Source organism: Prionailurus bengalensis, chromosome F2, assembly GCF_016509475.1.
Source record: "Prionailurus bengalensis isolate Pbe53 chromosome F2, Fcat_Pben_1.1_paternal_pri, whole genome shotgun sequence".
Taxonomy (NCBI): domain Eukaryota; kingdom Metazoa; phylum Chordata; class Mammalia; order Carnivora; family Felidae; genus Prionailurus; species Prionailurus bengalensis.
In genome coordinates, this window is record NC_057353.1 from 63,794,094 (window position 1) to 63,812,094 (window position 18,001).

General features: G+C 41.6%; 1 protein-coding gene across 1 annotated transcript in view; it reads left to right on the forward strand.

Moving 5' to 3' along the window:
- Positions 1–6,687: 6,687 nt before the first annotated feature.
- The window catches only part of DEPTOR (DEP domain containing MTOR interacting protein), a 138,960-nt gene continuing 127,646 nt past the window's right edge, over positions 6,688–18,001 (forward strand). The window contains exon 1 of the mRNA XM_043601665.1: positions 6,688–7,003. Within this exon, the coding sequence (XP_043457600.1) occupies positions 6,876–7,003 (128 nt within the window). The 5' untranslated portion in view covers positions 6,688–6,875. The remainder of the gene's footprint in view (positions 7,004–18,001) is intronic.

Consider the following 18,001-nt stretch of genomic DNA (forward strand, 5'->3'; position numbering starts at 1 on the left):
AGAATATACAGGGAGGACATGCCTTGAAGTTGGATTTAGAACTTGGATCTTGAATAAAGGTCTGGCCAGGAGCTGAAAGATAAAACTTTTAAACATACGTACATATATGGTGATTATAAGAGTGCCTATAAATGAGATTACCCAGGGAGAGTGTGATGTAGGGAGGGGAAAGTTTTCCTTTCTTCTCTTCTAGGTTCTTTGGCTCGTCTAATAATTAAATCGATGCAAGACAGATTAACAGGAGAAAAACAAACTTAATTCATAGTATTTCAGCTCATAGAAATATGAGACTCACAGAAGTGACCAAAGCAGGCAGTTTTTTTTGTTTTTTTTGTTTGTTTGTTTTTTGTTTTACCTTTTAGACAAGAAAACAGTAAATGTGTGAAGAATTGACATGACAAAGTTTGGGCTTGGGGTAGTAAATTAGTGAAGAAGTGATAAGTTTATTTATACAGCATTCTTGGCCCTGAACTCCCTATCTCTGGTGATTAGGGTGTCTCTCTACCTCCTGATACAGGAAGGGTACCTTTCACAAGGGAGATTTATTTCCTGCTTTCCGGGAGACAAAGGAGGGTCAGAGTGTCCTTCTAGCACCATCTTAAGCTAACTTTAATTCAAAATAATCAGTATGCCAAAGTGACATATTTTAGGGCAGCCTATCCTGAACCCCATCAATGACTCACAACTAAAAACTGGGCTTAAAAAAAAAAAAATGAAACCTCGCCATCTGAAGTGGAAGCCTTGAAAGAAATACCTTCTTGTGGGCCCCTGGCTGGCTCAGTCGGTAGATCTTGTGACTGTCAATCTCAGGTTCTCGAGTTCAAGCCCCATGTTGGGTAAGGAGCTTACTTAAAATAGATAGATAGATAAATAAATAAATAGATAAATAAATAAATAAATAAATAAAACAAAACTTCCCTCAGGGTAATAATTTCATGGGATAGGAGAAATAGAATAAAGTATGTCTTAGAAACCATATTATCCTGTTTTTACTTAAAACCACTTCAGGTAATGAATTTCTGATTTACACCAAGACTTGTGTAATTCTCTAGAAAATACAGTAGTTTAAATTTTAACTGCACGTCCTTTGTCAAGTAAACTTTAAAGGCTTTGCTTATAACACAATCTGGATTTTCCCCACTAGAGGGCGGTATTGTTCCACGTTTCAGAGAGTGGCCTGCTGTGCCTTGTTCCCTACCTCAGAGAAGAGGAGGAATATCCATTAAAATATTTACTGAGGCAAGCACAGAACTGAGTATCCTATGTGTTTTCTCTCACACAATCTTTGCAAGAATGTAAGTCAGATCATAACACTCCCGTGTTCAAAATCTACCAATGTTCTCAATATAAGCTTTTGGTGAGCATATTAAAAAAAAAAAATCAATATAATGCCCTTATACTTGGGAGTATCAAGAAGAAAAAGAAAATAATCTATAACAAAATAATACACATTTTAATATTTAAATGACTACAGAAGGTCTAGTGAGGTGGTCAGATGTTTACAACTGGTTATAATGAATAATTTTATTATCTTATTTTATTTTTAATGTTTATGTATTTTGAGAGAGAGAGAGAGAGCGAGTGAGCAGGGGAGGCACAGAGAGAGGGAGGGAGAGGGAGAATCCCAAGCAGGTTCTTCACTGTTAGCACATTGCCTGATGTGGATCTCGGACCCACGAATGGTGAGATCATGAGCTGAGCTGAAACCAAGAGTCAGACACTTAACCTACTGAGCCACCCACACATCCTGAGAGTGAAGAAATTTAGAAAAACAGAAGGAAGGCAATAGTTTCCTGAATATTGCCATCACCTCTTTTTTATATTCGGTGTTTTAAAATTTGGCTAAATAATATATCTTTATAGAAACACACACAGAATCACCACACATGCAAGAGCTAACAGGTGCTGACTGAAAAGGGGATGCTGTACTCATAGTATGTGTACCACACATGACAGGTGGGACCATTTTCTGTCATGATGAACCTTTCCTGGTAAAGTTCTGAGAAAAGTGCAATTTTTCCCTCAATGTAGACAATAATTGCATTCCTGGACAAGTCATAATTATATTAAAATTGTGCAAAAAATATCTTGTGTTTCTATATAAAATTAAATTGGGGTCTAAGCTCAGAGATCAGCAAACAGGTTTTTCAGCTACGAGAATATCCCACAGAACCTAGGAAAGACATTCAGGGTTTATGACAATTCCTTAGAATGTGCTGTCCCAAGAAAATGAGAATATCTAGCACCCCTAAATATCTAGCATCTACTGCTCACTAAAAGTCAGTAGCAGTCCCAACAACATTACACACCACAATCCCCACCCAAATTTTCCAAAAAGCCCCCCTGGAGTTAGTCCTTTTCCTATAGGAGACCCACCATCATTTAGTGTCATTGTGAAATCAGTCACTAGGTGGCAGCATATGCCAAAGTATTAACTAGTTTTGATGCCCTTCCAGCAGTTGAGAACTCCTTGGGACCTAAGCAAGACTGGGACTGGAGGACAAGAGAACTTCACATTTATTTATGATGTTTGATTTCTATCACTACAAAAAAGATGAATCAAACACGACAAAAATACTAAAAATAGATGTGAATAATGACATGAAAATTTTATTTTTCCTCTATTTTTGCATTTAGCTTTCCCTTCTTAAAGGGTCAGTCAGCAGAAATATCTAGACAGGATATTACTAAACCATCAGTTTGCTTCCATTCAGGCTAAGAGAACAAAATCTGGGGAACAGAGACTCCCATTAATGGTTAAAAGTAATGTAAGGCTTCTGATATCATGTCAAGTCGCAGGAAAGGAAACAACGCACCTGTTAGGGAATACAAAAGATACCACAGGGAAGGCGGAGCCTGAGTTAATCTTTAAGATCAAGTGGGAACAATACTGGTGTATGCTAAAAGGCAACAAAACAGTACTCATAGCTAACATGTTATTAAGATTCAGAATTGACAATAGTCTTCCACATGTTTTATTCAAGTTCATCCTCTCACATTGCTGCTTACCCTTAACCAGTAATGCTAAAAGTGTGGTCTGCCAACTGGGGACCGTTACCTGCACCGAGAGACATTGAGACATACAGACCCTGAGTGAAATGTTTATAACGACTGGCCAATTTTCTGTCTGTTGACCACGACAATCACAAAGTGGGGCTGTGTTTTTTTCCATTTTAAATGTTCATTTCTATTGCATTTTACCAAAATATCCATCTTCAATGGATTGAACACACATACGCGCGTGCACGCATCTACCTAAAGTTTGAAAAGCACCGTCTCCAGAGCACCGAAACAGCCAGAAGGCACGAAGCAGGTGAGCAGGACAAGGCTGGAGGAGAAGGCTTACTACATTCAATAGCTCCCAACTGTAACAAGCATGCTCATTGCATTTTATTTAGTCCTCCCAACAACCCAATGGGACCAGTAGTGTGATCTTGACTTTACAAAAGGGGGCCAAAACTAGGGATGATAATGAACCTGCCCCAATGGAGTCAGGAATCAAACCGAGGTCTGTTGGAATTTTCAGCCCTTTTCAGATCCTCACACTGGTTTAATCACCATGTCAGTGCCCATCTCTCGTCTAGCAATACCTAGAGATCACAGTCTATTCTGGAACCAGTTGCTTTAGAGCTCACAGACTCAGCACTGGTGCTCACATGTCCTCAGGAGCAGGACCAATCTTTCCCTAAGTTAGGAAAAACGGTTTGTCGTCTAGCCCAATAGAGCACGGTATAGCTCATATGTCAAAAGAAAGGTTGAAACAATGATAGCAAACCAGTTCCCACTTCCCGTAGACATGTACACACACACACAAACACACACACACACACACACACACACACACACACACACAGAAAACCCTTCTCATTGAGCAAAAGAAATAAATTCTGCTATATCTCACTGGAGTGGTATGAGGTATTTTCCTGACTTGAATTTTTTCCCCCTTATGTCAAGGTGTTTTTCTAATCATAAACTTTCATGATAAAAGGTTTTTATCATAATTTTTATCATAAATCATTAAACAATAAAGTATTTTACAAAAATATACTTCTTTTAATTTTTAATTTTTGGATAAAGAAAGTTGCCTGAATTTAAATGAAAACACAACTAGATTTATAGGAAGAAAAAACAAAAGACAATCACAATAGTGATACAATTTACAACACAGAGTCAGAGTTTTTGGATAAAACAGTGCTGAACACTCGATACTTAGAAATGTGTAATATTTTTTTTCATTTTGCACTTTCAAAAAGATTAAAAACATTATATGAAAACAGATTTAGGGAGGTCAGTTCTGCACTTCTCTTTTCTTCATTTTTTTTTTAAGATTCATTTTACTTTTTGAGAGAGAGACAGCACACATGTGTGTGAGCCAGGGAGGACAGAAGGAGAGAGAGAAGAGAAAGAGAGAGAGAGAAGCTTGAATAGGCTCCACACTCAGAAAGGAGTCCAACATGGGGCTTGATCCCATAACGCTGGGATCATGACTTGAGCAGAAATCAAGAGTTGGAAGGATGCTCAACCAACTGAGCCGCCCAGGAGCCCCACTTTTCTTCATTTTAAAGGCCCACTAAGAATTAAAAACAATAATTAGAGATAACTTGCGAAAAAGTGTTTTGTCTTGTACCAAAAATTCCTCGTGGAAAGTATCTGATAAGAATTTCTTCTCCTTCCTCTCTTTCCTCCTCCTTCTTTTTCCTCTTATTATTAAAAGCAGTAAAGACATTAAAAAGAACAGCCATTGAACACACATCATGTACATGAAAACCTTACATAATGTTATTAATAAGGCACACAACATCCCCATAAGGTAAGAATTATTATTCTTGTTGGGAAATTGAGGCCCAGAGAAGTAAGTAACTAGTAACTAGCATAAAGTTGCAGAGTTAATAAATGACAGAATCAGTATAGAAACCGCATGTTTGAGTGTGAAGTCCATGCAAACTCTTGATATTCTATAATATAGGATTAAAACATGAGTGACAGCCAGCTGTTAAACTCATTAATTCTGGGACCACTGCTGATGTTAAGTTATTTTTATAGTTTATGCAAAATGAAGCTCTTAGAATCACATTCACTTAGAACTATGTCTTGCTTGGTCTACATTTTTGTCATGGTCTATTTAAAAAGTTAAGAAAATTAGATAATTTCTTTTGGTGAAAGAATTACCTAATACCTTGGTGTTGAATGCACAAGGTGGTGGGACAATTGTTCTTTTTCTGGAGTACGGCTCAGCATAACCTTGAGGATCTACAGACCCAGGGTTCAAGGGCTGCCTAACTGACTTTCCAGGTATGAAATTTAGGCAAATTACTTTACCTTTCTAGGCTTAAGCTTTTCCACTTGTAAGTTGACGATAAGAATACCCAACTCTCAGGGGTCAATTAAATAATATAAACAAAGTGCTTAGCACCATGTAAAGCACAGAATAAATGTTCAGTGAATTGTGTAAGTTAGGTAATGAACTTGCAGAATATTGGAAAATGCTACAATTATCTTCTTTAAAAACAAACGACAAGAAAACAGAACAATAAAATATAATAAACCTGCAGGATTGTGAGTGCAGTATAAATATTCTTGAATAGCAGAATTGGTATAAAATGTACAAAGAAGAGAATTTGTTATTCGACAGACCTCTGATTTTCATTTTTATTCTGTAAACTTACTACAAATCTTCAGTTGAAAGATTGTCTTTCCATACAGTATTCACTAAAAAAAAAAATTCACATTTATTTGTAAGGGCGCAGAGACCTGTATATATGCAAAAATTGTAAAAAGTTGCAAAAACCGTCAACAAACAATATCCCTTTAGTACAATGACCACTACCATTAGCATTACTGTTTTCCTCCAGACCAGGCTCTGACCTTGCACGAGACTGAATAACAGGACATTTATTTGGTATTAGTCAAAGTTCCTTCCATGCTCCCTGTAGACAATGCCATCATATCCTCGTTTTAAGAAGCAATCTTTTAAGAACACAACTCTGAAGCTAGAGTGTCCTGGGTTTGATTCTTCTTGCATTTATTACCTGCTTGCCTTGGACAAGTTACCCCATCTCTCTCAGCCTGCTTCCTGATACAAAATGAGGACAATACTCATTTTATGATTTGTTGCAAAAATTAAAGAATTTCTTCCTCTCTTTCCTCTGAGGCATCTTTAATGCAGTAGAGGTCAACAAGTGGTAGCCATAATTATTTTTATTTTGTAAAGGAAGAAACTGAGGATTAAGCACATTTTGGTAGGAATTTATAGGCGTGGAGCTGGATCCTAGCTCTGCGATTCCCTGGCCAGCGTTCTTTAGTGATTACACCATAAGGTAAATAAGCTATCTTCGGTGAAGGGCATTGGGACGAGAAGAACGCCTAATTTCACCAACCCCTGCAGTGACGTGTATATCAGTATATCCTTCATTGTTCACTGTCGAGCTATTTCATTATATTTTTACTCTGCCAATTTGGAGCACAGGAGGTATAATAAACATACCTTTACACTTGTTCGGTAACCTCCTAACCTTTCCCCAAGGTCCCAGGGCATGAGCTCTTGTGGGTAACGAAAAATGAGGTCACCTATCTAACCTCCACCAGCACACACGACGCAGTACCGGCGCCCCGCCCAGATGTTTATATTTTCCTCCCTTGGCCCCGCCCCCCGACCACGCGGGGCTCCAGCCGCCGCCCCAAGCTGGAGTTCCTGGAGCGGACTTGCCTAGCGCCTCAACCTACCCACAGGGATTCCCTCTCTAGCCAATCGCATTTGAGCAACGGGACTGCCCCTGACAAAGATGGCGGGGGAGGCCTCCGTGAGGGCAGGCTGATTTAACACCCAAACCCACGGCGTCTAGGGAAGACAGTGGTAGTAGCGGCGCGGCCCGACCATGGAGGAGGGCAGCAGCGGTAGCGGTGGCAGCGGTGGCAGCGACAGCAGCACCGGTGGGAGTGGTGGAGCGCAGCAAAGGGAGCTGGAGCGCATGGCTGAGGTCCTGGTCACTGGGGAGCAGCTACGGTAAGGCGTGGGGCAGTGCCGGTGGGCGCGCGGTGGCACTGCCAGCCTGTGTCCGCAGCAGTCCCGCGCTCACACGCTTGTGCCTCGTGCCTGGGGACTCGCGCTGGGCTCCGGGACCGCTGCGGGCGCTTGGGCGGTCGGCATTGCGCCTTTGCTTAGCTGCTGCTGCAGCCGGGCGTCCGGCGACGCGGGACTGGCGCGAGGCTCCCCAGGCGGACGCATGCGAGCCGGTGGTGCGCTCTGCGCCCCGGCCCCGCAGCTGCAGCCCTGCGCTCGGCAGACGCGCAGGCACCCGCCGCGCGCTCCCTCTTCCTGGGCACCTGGGCACTACCAAGGCCTGCTGGCTGCCAGCCGACCCCTAGTCTATCCAGTGAGCGAGGGGTGGGCGGCCCCAAGCCGTTTGCAGCCCCAGACTCTTTAAGATGAAAGGGCCAACCCAGTGATCGCCTTCACTTGAGCTTTTCCTTTTTGCTGGCAAGCCCTGCTTCACTCCCCTGACCCTCCGCGTTTTCATCTGTAAAATGAGGCCGATCACCGGATCCCCCTTGAAGGGGTCTTGTGGGGGCTAAACCCCAGTTTCTGAAAAACTACCTATCACTAAATTGGCACATCCTTATCAATCGTCATTCGGGTCCGCAAGGGGGCGTGGAGGCACCTTGCTCCGATGCCCTGCTGCTGTGCCAACTCCCCTAGCGCGCACATTTTGGAGAACAGAGTCCACCGGCCCTAGGCTGCTGCAAGAATTAGGAATTGACGGCTCTCATCGCGCCGAGGACAGGCAGTGAACCCCAGATCTCCCCCTTAACATTCGCATCCCATCCAGGTCCTTGGATTCATGTTTGAGTAATGTACTTACACGGTCTGATCGGTTCCGCAGTTGCCAGTGGTGTGGTCATAAATCAGTTTGCCAGGGGAAAAAAAACCTGGCTCTGAAACGTTGTGGCCACAACTTGCGTGCCTGCCCCTGGCCCAGCTGGAATGAGGCGCTCACCTCTTCCTTCTAATGCTTGGCCTGAATCTCTAGGCTCATTTTGGTTTGAAAAACCTGTGTTTCAGGACCTGAAGGAGAGAGATTCTTGCAAAGATCCCTGAAGGTTTTTAGTAACCACCCTGCTTGCAGCCTTAGATTGAGGAAGTAAAATTTTGGAAGTCAGTTTGAGTTTAACGTTACAAAAGGCAAACTGCACATTTCTGTCCCTCGATGATTTTTTAATATGTAGTCAAAATTCAAGGGAATAAAAGCTTGTTTTTCCTTCATCAAGAGCATTTTCTAATTGAAAAAATTAAAGCTTTTCAGATTCAATCTGAAACACTTGCTTTTGAATAATTTGCTCCTCATTATTATATCACCTTTTTAAAAGTCCTCAATTTCATTTCTTTTTAAATAATAAATTGCAGGGTGCCTCTCTTTGTCCAGGAAGCACTGTCTCCTTCAGGATGCAGCTTAAATGCCCCTTCCCTGGGGTCTCCAGAGCAGTTGTTACTCCCCTCTTCCTAACACCCCTCTGCACCGCAACAGGTTTGAGAGCCATGCTTAGCCTGTTGGAAAGAAGATAGAAGGCACTGTCTCCCGGCGCCTGGGTCAGTGGGTTAAGTGTGGGAGTTCTGCTTAGTTCATGATCTTGAGGTTCTTGAGTTCAGCATAGAGTCCGCCTACTTCAGATCCTGTATCTCCCTCTGTCTCTACCCCTCCCCCACTCGCACTCTCTGTCTCTCTTTCTCTCAAAATGAATAAACATAAAAAAAAAAAAAAAAAGACCGTCTTTCACTCTCACTCAGGAGGTGAGCCTGGGTTTGAATTTCTGCTCAGCCACTTTGTAGCCAATAACTACCCTGAAGTTGTTTTTGAGGCTGACATTTAGAGTGAATCTTGAGTTTGCAATTTACTAGTGGGAGATCTTGAACCAGTTACTTAACTAAGAATGGTGGGTAATAATGGAGCCTACCTTATAGAGTGTTGTGAGGGTTAGATGAGTTAGTGCTTAGAACACTGCCTGGTACATAGTAAGCACCATGTCAGCATTGACTATGGTAGCTCTGTGACCTTGGACAAGTTAATTCACTTCTCTTTTTTTTTTAATTTTAAGTTTTTGTTTTTATTTTATTTTTAAGAGAGAGAGAGAAAGAGACAGTGAGAGGGGCAGAGAGAGAGATGGAGACAGAATCTGAAGCAGGCTTCAGGCTCTGAGCTGTCAGCGCAGAGCCTGACATGGGCCTTGAACTCACAGACCGGGAGATCATGACCTGAGCCAAAGTCGGACGCCCAACCGACTGAGCCACCCAGGCGCCCCAGTTCACTTCCCTTGAGCCTCTGTTTCCTCATCTATTAAGTGGAAATGAAGAGAAGCACTTAATGGGTTGTTGGGAGAATTTGCCCCTGAGCTTCTTGTGTTAATGAGCATTCAACAAATGGCTGCTGGAATTAATCTGTATTGTTGGTCTCTGTGCGTCACCACGTAAGACTTGGAGCCAAGCAAGATCTGGCAGGAAGGGTTGGGTGGTGGTTAAGGACACAGGGTATAGAATCAGGCTGCCTTGATTCTTATTCTGCCTCCACCATCTAATAATTTTGTGACTTTGGGGTCAGTTCACTCTCTGGGCCTGTTTCCACATCTCTTACAAGAATTTTGTGAGGATTAAATGAGATGCCACATGTGAAAGGCTTTGAAAATGTTCACTATTTAATTTTACTTTGGAAAAGCGTAATCACTGCTTTTTAGAAGTCTCAACCATGTTAGTACTGTGTCCAGCATGTAGTAATTACTCAATAAGTATTAGAATGACCAGTGCATATGACTATTCTACTGTAAGTACAGATGATATATTCAGAATTTAGGGATTTTTTTTTAAGTTTATTTCTTTTGGGCGCGCCTGGGTGGCCCAGTTGGTGAAGCATTTGACTCTGGGTTTTGGCTCAGGTCATATTCTCATGGCTTCATGGGTTGGAGCCCTGCATGTAGCCCTGAGGCTCTGAGCTGACAGTGTGGAGCTTGCTTGGGATTCCTTCTCTTTCTGTTCCTCCCCTACTCACGCCGTCTCTGTCTTTCTCAAAATAAATAAATAAACTTAAAAAAAAAAGTTTATTTATTTTGAGAGAGAGAGAGAGAGAGAGAGAGTGAGTGCTGGGGAGGAGTCGGCGCAGAGTGAGTGGGGGAGGGGCAGAGAGAAAAAGAGAATCCCAGGCAGGCTCCACACCATCAGTGCAGAGCCCCATGCGGAGCTTGAACTCTGGAACCACGAGGTCATGACCTGACCCGAAGTCAGATGCTTAACCAACTGAGTCACCCTGGTGCCCCCAGAATTTAGGGATTTAAGTATGCCCTGGCTTCTTCATTACGGGAGGGACCTCTCATGAAGAGGTAGGAATGCCATCCTTGCTGTCACTGTCACAACATGTTCATACATCCCTAGCTGCCTTTTCACAGTCTGATTGTGGGGACTTTACGATGTGCAGGCTTCCTGCCTCTAACTGCTTCACAGACACGCAACTCCCTTTTGCCTTCTCTTGCTTTTCCACTGCTTTTTTGGTCATCAGCAATAAGGCAGTAAGGAAAGAGGACACCAAGGATTGGGATTTGAGATAAAAAACTCAGGTTCCAGGCCCAGCTCTATGCATCTTACTTATTTAATATTTACGAAATATTATAATATTTAATGTTTATTAGACACATATATGTGTATATATTTAAACTTCTATTCCCTTGGTCAAGTCAGCCGCTCTGGGCCTCTGTGCTCTTACCTGCAGAATGGGAACAATAATACCCTTCCACATAAGATTTGTGCTGGTGGATCATATGGGCTACAATATGGGAGGGAACTTTGTAAAATAAACCATAAACCAAGATTAGTTATCATTGTTATGATTATTATAAGCTCCAGATGTGAAATTGAGGGCTGACTCCTCAATCCTGACACTTGGAAAGGCAGTTGGTTGCATAAGGACCTGAAATGAATTAAAACTTCCTTTTCCAGCCTGACTGCGGTGTCCTTTCCCTATTGTCTTCATTCTTTCCCTTTTCATAAAAGATTTACTTCTGTGTTCAATGTACTTTTACGGTTTTGCATCTTTTTTTTTAAACATTTATTTATTTTTGAGAGAGAGAGAGACAGAGCATGAACAGGGGAGGGTCAGAGAGAGAGGGAGACACAGAATCTGAAACAGGCTCCAGGCTCTGAGCTGTCAGCACAGAGCCTGACGCGGGGCTTGAACTCACGGACCACGAGATCATGACCTGAGCTGAAGTCAGCCGCTTACCCGACTGAGCCACCCAGGCGCCCCCGGTTTTGCATCTTAAAAATGCATTCAGATACCACTTCATGCCAACAGGATGGCTGTAGTGAAATAGTAACAAGTGTTGGCAAAGACACGGAGAAATTGGAACCTTGAAACACTGCTGGTGGACAAGTAAGATGATACAGCCACTTTGGAAAACAGTCTGGCGTTTCCTCAAAGATAAAACATGGAGTTAACATATGACCCAGCAATTTTACTCCTAGGCATATATTCAAAAGAAATGAAAACATATGTCCACATAAAAATTGATACACAACTGTTCACAGCAGCATTATTCACAGTCGCTGAAAACAACAACTCAAGTGCCCATCCACTGGCGGATGGATTGACAGTGTATGGTGTATCCATGCAATGGAATGTTATTCGGCATAAGAAGGAATAAAGTACTGATACATGTTACAGCATGGATAAACTTTGAAAATATGCTGAGTGAAGGCAGACACAAAAGGCCACATATTGTATGACTCCTTTTATATGAAATGTCCACAAGAGGCAAATCTATGGAGGTAGAAGGTGGTTGCCAGCAGCAGTGGGGAGAGAGAACGGAAGATGAGTGCTGAGGGTTCTAGAGTTTCTTTTGGGGAGGAGGAAAATGTTCTACACTTGATGGTGGTTATGATTTCATACCTCTGGGGATATACTTAAGACCATCTCATTATATACATTAAATGGATGAACTATGTGGTATGTCACTTATATCTCAATAAAACGATTACAAAATAGATTTGGATGAAAATTTTTATCAAAGAATGATAAAAGGCAAAATATTAGATGTATTTACATAAACTTTTGCTTTTCTGATTGACCAAAGAATGCAGTGATCTTTATCACTAACTCAATAACACATTATTACCACACCAGATAGAACTGATATTTTACATATATATTTTTATAGTATTTTTCTTGATACAAAACAGAAAAGGTGCCATAGTCAAGAAAATCTTAGAACATTCCTAACTTGAAGATAATTAACCATATATAAATCATTCATGAGTAGGGTTTCATATTATGAATTTTCAAATCATTTGATATTTTTATGTGTTCTATTTATGTCTTTTGTCTTGAAATTTGTCCGTGCAGTCATAACTGTGACACTAATTAAGACATCCAAAATACACCTCATGTTTCTTCTCTAGGATAATCGCAGAGATACTTAACAAGAAAGTAGTTTGTGATAGAGCGTTTAAATAAAGAATCCCCAATAATATTACTGCCCTCTTTGTGGTAATGGTAGGTGTGGTAATAATAACAATAATACTCATTTATATGGCATTTATTACCTACCAAGGAGATGGAGAGATATCTATATATCTGTAGACATTTATATGCCATATATATATATATGTATATATATGTGCCTTTAATCTTTATAGCAGCTCTATGTAGAAGATATGCATCACCCACATTTTACAAATTTGAAAACTAAGAAACCAAATATTTAAACCAACTGGCTCTAGGTTATCCAGCCATAAAGTGGGAGAACTGAAAGTACCTGTTCTTAGGCAGGATGCTAGACTACAATTTAATGATGTCCTCAACTAGTAATTTAGAGGGTTGCAATATGTAATGATGAGACAAATGTAAAACGGAATCATGTGTATAAGACTTGTCACATTCTAGCATGACTACTTTTTGCAAACACATAAACAGACAAATGATTTCTTTTCCATTCTGTTGGGAAAAATTCAATGTATTTCTAGAAGCGTTTATGTTTTCACAAGATAGAGTGGTCATTTCCTCTACTATTGAACCGGGTCTTCCTTGCCATGTGGTTTTGAAAACTTAATTAGAACTCCATTCTGAATCTGTAATCATTTTAACGGGAAGATGAATTGCAGTTCACTACTTTGCCAGCTGTGAGGATGCAGGTGGGGTGGGGAGGAGAGTTAAGAAGGTGATGAGGAATGCTTAATTAAGAGAGAAAACATTTCAAGCATTCCAGTTATGCTCCTCTACCTAGACTAAATATGCTAATTACAGCGATCTCATCCAATCACTAAATGCTGGTTCCCTACAAGCAATTTGCTAAGCAATGAATTTTAGCCAAATTGTAGGAAATTGTAGTTCTTTCAGATTGTTTGCTGTATTTGCCTTTTTGCTATAACAGACTGCCTTTCCAGACTCTCACGGCCTTGCTATTTATTGCCTTTTTCAAAAAAACACGTTCAATAAGTGTTGAACTGCTTCCTGAATTTGCTTGGCAAACGTTAATGCAGTGTGCAGGTATGAAGTAAAAATCAGCTCATCGAACAAAAATCAAGCTATAATAGGGGCGCCTGGGTGGCGCAGTCGGTTAAGCGTCCGACTTCAGCCAGGTCACGATCTCGTGTCCGTGAGTTCGAGCCCCGCGTCAGGCTCTGGGCTGATGGCTCAGAGCCTGGAGCCTGTTTCCGATTCTGTGTCTCCCTCTCTCTCTGCCCCTCCCCCGTTCATGCTCTGTCTCTCTCTGTCCCAAAAATAAATAAACGTTGAAAAAAAAAATTAAAAAAAAAATCAAGCTATAATAAACAAGAGGTGAGGAATTTAGAGCATGCTGAATAGAAAAAGGACAAAGAGTCCATTTCATTGCATTTGAACACAAAGAATTTTAAGGTTGGCCTGGAGATTTTCTTAGGGGGTAGCCCTACTGGAAGCCATTCCTATGGAAGCTTAGCTCTATCAGACACTGTAGATGAAGGGAATAGCCAGAAACTACCCCCCAGATGGCTACTACTGAAGTCTAGAGATCCAAAAAGAAGGAGAACACTTGTTTTCTTGTATTCTTCAAAACAGCAGAGATATCCTGGAGTCAGGAAATTATTGCCTGTTTGCATAAAAAAAAGGGGAGGGGGTTGTAGGAAACAGAGTCACTGTATTTGGAATCAATGCAGACAAGCCTAGTGTAGGGTGTTAAATTGCCTTTGAATCGGAGGCTCCTCCAACATACAGACCCTGTTCCTGTGAACCTCTTTTCCGCTTCACAAACGGGATGTGAGGGCAGGGAGCAGAACCCTGGTACATAGCAAACCCTTGGTAATGATTCGTTTCGTAACCTGGAGAGAGCACATGAAGGGACTTTGTCACTTGCAAAAAACATCATGCAAATAGAAGGCATTTAGTAAGTGCTCAATAAACGATTATGGAATTATTTTATATCTTTATGCACTTATTCATATGTAAACCTTTTTCTGAAATGACTGCTGTTAGCTGTGTTTGAATAATATATTTGTGTTCCTCAAAAGCCAGTGCTGATATTTCAGTTATGGCTTCCGTCTTTTGGAATCAATAAACCTGAAAGTAAGTTAAATACATCTCCAAAGAAGTGAATGGAAGGGGAAGGAAGATCGTTCTCTCCTCTTATTTCCAGTATTCATTTGTATCAGGAATTCACTTCCCTTTAGTAAGCAGTGGCTCTTAAATGGTTGGTTTCTAGGAGTTTAGTGATTAGGAAAAGACTGAGAAAAACGACGATCAGCCCTCTTTATATATACACAGTGGGTCATCGCACTTTTCTATCCCCCTCATTGTCTACTGCAGACAAGTGGAGTCTAGATCCGAGATCCTTGTGCCAGTATTTATCAGCCTTAACCAAACTTGGAAGCTTATGTCAGTGATTCTTTTTGTGGATCATTATATACTTGAGGGACAACAGTGGAGACAGATTGGGGGCAGAGGACTTAGTAGGCCAGACGGCGTGCTTGCACACAGCTGTTCCTGGTGGCAATGCCAGCAGGGGCCATGGGAGCTATTTTTTCAGGGCTGGCTGCGATGGTTCCATCTTGGAAGAGTTCAGAGAGAACACTGACCTACCTACTCAGGTCTGCACAAAGAATCACTTTTTTTTTTTTTTTTTTTTGGTGGCTTTTGGAATAATTTTAAAGGTGGACGGGAGAGATGAGATGAAACAAGAGAAAACACACCCAGCAGTGTGGGACGAGATGTTCTTTTGTATCTGTGGTTTTCAGATTAACAGCTGTTGCTAGGGTGTGGCAAGTGGGGACACATGCCAGGGCTCTCCAGCTCAGGGAAGCCCATGGCAGCTGCAGAGGAGGTAAGAAGAGGAGGGAGTTAGCAGCTAGTGTCATCAGAGAAAGTCTCAAATCTCTCCACTCTTACCCCTCAGCTGTGACTTGTGGCTCTCTGTTACTGGTGGTGGTGGTGGTTTGCTTACTCGTTTTAATGCTGACAACACAGTCTCCTGGGGATACTTGTATCTACCCACTTCTGATTCTGATATTTACCCGGAGATTACTTTTTTTTTAACAAACTAAAAAAAAATTTTTTTCAATTTTATTTTTGAGGGAGAGACAGCGCTAGTGGGGGAGGGGCAGTGAGGGAGACACAGAATCCAGAGCAGGCTCCAGGCTCTGAGCTGTCAGCACAGAGCCTGATTCGGGGCTCGAACCCACGAACTGTGAGATCATGACCTGAGCCGAAGTCGGACACTTAACCGACTGAGCCACCCATGAGCCCCCAGAGATCCCTTTCACTGAGGAAGCTGTGGCCCAGCACCCACCTCCATGTTGGCCCGATTGGATCATCCAGCTCTGTGACATGGCAAAACCATTACTGCCACAGAGAACTGAGCCTGGAGCTTTGTGGGGAGATCAGGCAGGATTCAGAGGACCAGGCCCAGCACAGCAGCTACTCTCATCTTGCCTTAAAGAATGAGAAACAAATGAGCATTCTGATGAGCACTCTCTCCTTACGAGGGAAAGTCTCGTTCATGCTACCCTGTTTTCATTAGGGTTGGGTTAGTCACTGCATTTTATTATGCGTGAAGCTTGGCCATTTCTAACAAGCTGTGAAATTTTGAAAGGCTATTCTGTGAGTGGTGTCTTGACAGAAAAAGCAAGGGGGATTCGGAAGGGGACAGTGTAGAGATACAGAATTATGTGCCGTTCTTAAGGTGGTCTTAGGCTTACCCATCTGTGATACTTGTGGCAAGAAAGATGCCATTACCCTGCCTGCCTTGGGTCCCCTTGGGAAGAGGGGAGATCACAGCTGTTGTACTTTGGAGAAAGGTTCATTGAGTGTTCTGGAGATAAGCTCCACGTCCTCTGCAAAAGGATATTATCTTGTTCTTCATACGAGAATATATGAAAGTTCATATATACGTGTTTTTTTTTCACGTTAAAGAAGAGTTTAGCACATATTTCTTTTGTGTATCCTGAGTTAGTTTGCTATTTAAAATGCAATCCTCTTATAAGATTTGCACACTATTTTCAGGCACATACATTGAATGCACTAAAGTGTGAATTACTTAGATTGTAGAAGTGCTGTTTTACTTCCCGATTCCTTTTCTCTTCCCTAGGAGAAAAGAAGAATGGAGTAAACTTGGATCTTCTTTTCACCGAGTTGTTTTTATTTTTTTTTTGAATTTTTTTTTTAACATTTATTTATTTTTGAGACAGAGACAGAGCATGAATGGGGGGAGGGCCAGAGAGAGAGGGAGACACAGAATCTGAAGCAGGCTCCAGGCTCCGAGCTGTCGGCACAGAGCCTGATGCGGGGCTCAAACTCACGGACCGTGAGATCGTGACCTGAGCGAAGTCGGACGCTCAACCGACTGAGCCACCCAGGTGCCCCACACCGAGTTGTTTTTAAAGTTCTACTTACCTTTTTACTCTCTAACTTTTCCATAAATGAAAGTGACTTTCACAGAATATAGTCACTGAAAAAAGCAAGGAGTTAATCCTGTGATGATATAGGACTGTTTTACATTGAGGTGTAGAGAGTGCCTTATATTACATTTAGCTAAACTACAATAAGGTAGATAAAGCAAGACTTTACCAAAGCTCCTACTTATTGTGCTATTTTTTTTTTCTTGAGAACTGACTACAAAAAGCAGTTGAGGGGATGAGGTTTTAAGGCAGTATGATCTAATGCATAAGCATGATTCATTTTCCTTCACATTTATTAAAGTTGATTTTTAAAAAAATTTTTTTATGTTTATTTTTTGAGAGAGAGAAACAAAGAACAAGCAGGGAAGGGGCAGAGAGAGAGACACAGAATCCGAAGTGGGCTCCAGGCTCTAAGCTGACAGCACAGAGCCTGATGTGGGACTTGAACTTACAAACTGCGAGATCATGACCTGAGCCGAATCGGACGCTTAACCGACTGAGCCACCCAGGTGCCCCAGAACTGATTTTGTTAATGACTGGGTTGTAGACTCTGACAGTCAAATGTAACAGTGGTAGAACTGAAGCTATCGTGGGGGAGGATGCACAGACCTTGGCTGCCACAATAAAGGACATTGTCCTGCTGCCATTCTTCTAAGAGCTAAAAGATACCACAAAAGTATTTTAAGAATATCCAAACATAAAGAACAAGACTCAACTAGAGCTTTTTCCTGCCAACTATTTATCATGAAAAGTTTCAAACATACAGGAAAGTTTAAAGAATTTTACACCTTATCTCCACCACTTTGATTCCACAATTCACATTTTACCATGCTTGCTTTATCACTTAACTGTCCTTCTGTCCGTCTTTCTGTCCAACCATCAATTCATCTTGTTGTTCTTAGGCACTTTGGACTAAGTTGCAGACAATAATATACTTCCCCTAAAATCCTCAACATGCGGTTTACTAGTATTCAGTATTTCCTGAACAAACGAAGACTGGATTTGGCTGCCATCAACTACCAGCAAACGTCTTGAGCTTGGATGATTTGGTACCATCTTAACTCACAGACTCACAAGATATTACAACAGAGCAAAGCTCTT